General features: G+C 53.5%; 1 protein-coding gene across 1 annotated transcript in view; it reads left to right on the top strand.

Annotated features, from left to right (window-relative positions):
* The window catches only part of SMIM24 (small integral membrane protein 24), a 4,055-nt gene that overhangs the window by 2,545 nt on the left and 1,022 nt on the right, over positions 1-488 (top strand). The window contains exon 4 of the mRNA XM_006754077.2: positions 256-318. Coding sequence (XP_006754140.2) covers positions 256-318 — 63 coding nt within the window. The remainder of the gene's footprint in view (positions 1-255; positions 319-488) is intronic.

Here is a 488-nt window from a genome sequence, read left to right on the forward strand (position 1 = left end):
TGTCCCTTCGCCCTTCACCACCCCTCCCCAAAGTGCTGGGCACCCTCTCCCACTTCTTACCCTCTCTGGTAAGTAGAGAAGGCCCCCATCTCTCCATTTCCCTGTTATTCCTTAGACTCCCATCCCACAGACCAGAATAGCCATGCAACCCACCCCTCCTTGCTTCCTGGAGTTCATGAACCTCAACCCTGGGAAGACTGGGGTGAGGCTATCCCCACTTCCCATCCTTTACCCCTGTCTCCATCTCTCCTAAAGAGCTGAGGACGATGAATCCATGTTCATCATGGAGACCAGAACATACCAGAACACAGACCTGAGGTACTGCCTGTGTGTGTGTGTGTGTAGATGTGTGAGTGGGGGAGTCAGGGGGTCAGTGTGAGCCCCCTTCTGGGGGAAATGGGTGTGTACAAATGACCTTTTTGTCCTTGAACACCTCAAGCACATTCCTGCCCCAGGGCCTTTGCACTTACTGTGCACTCTAATTGGGA

This window comes from Myotis davidii, unplaced genomic scaffold (assembly GCF_000327345.1).
Source record: "Myotis davidii unplaced genomic scaffold, ASM32734v1 scaffold551, whole genome shotgun sequence".
In the NCBI taxonomy this organism is placed as follows: Eukaryota; Metazoa; Chordata; class Mammalia; order Chiroptera; family Vespertilionidae; genus Myotis; species Myotis davidii.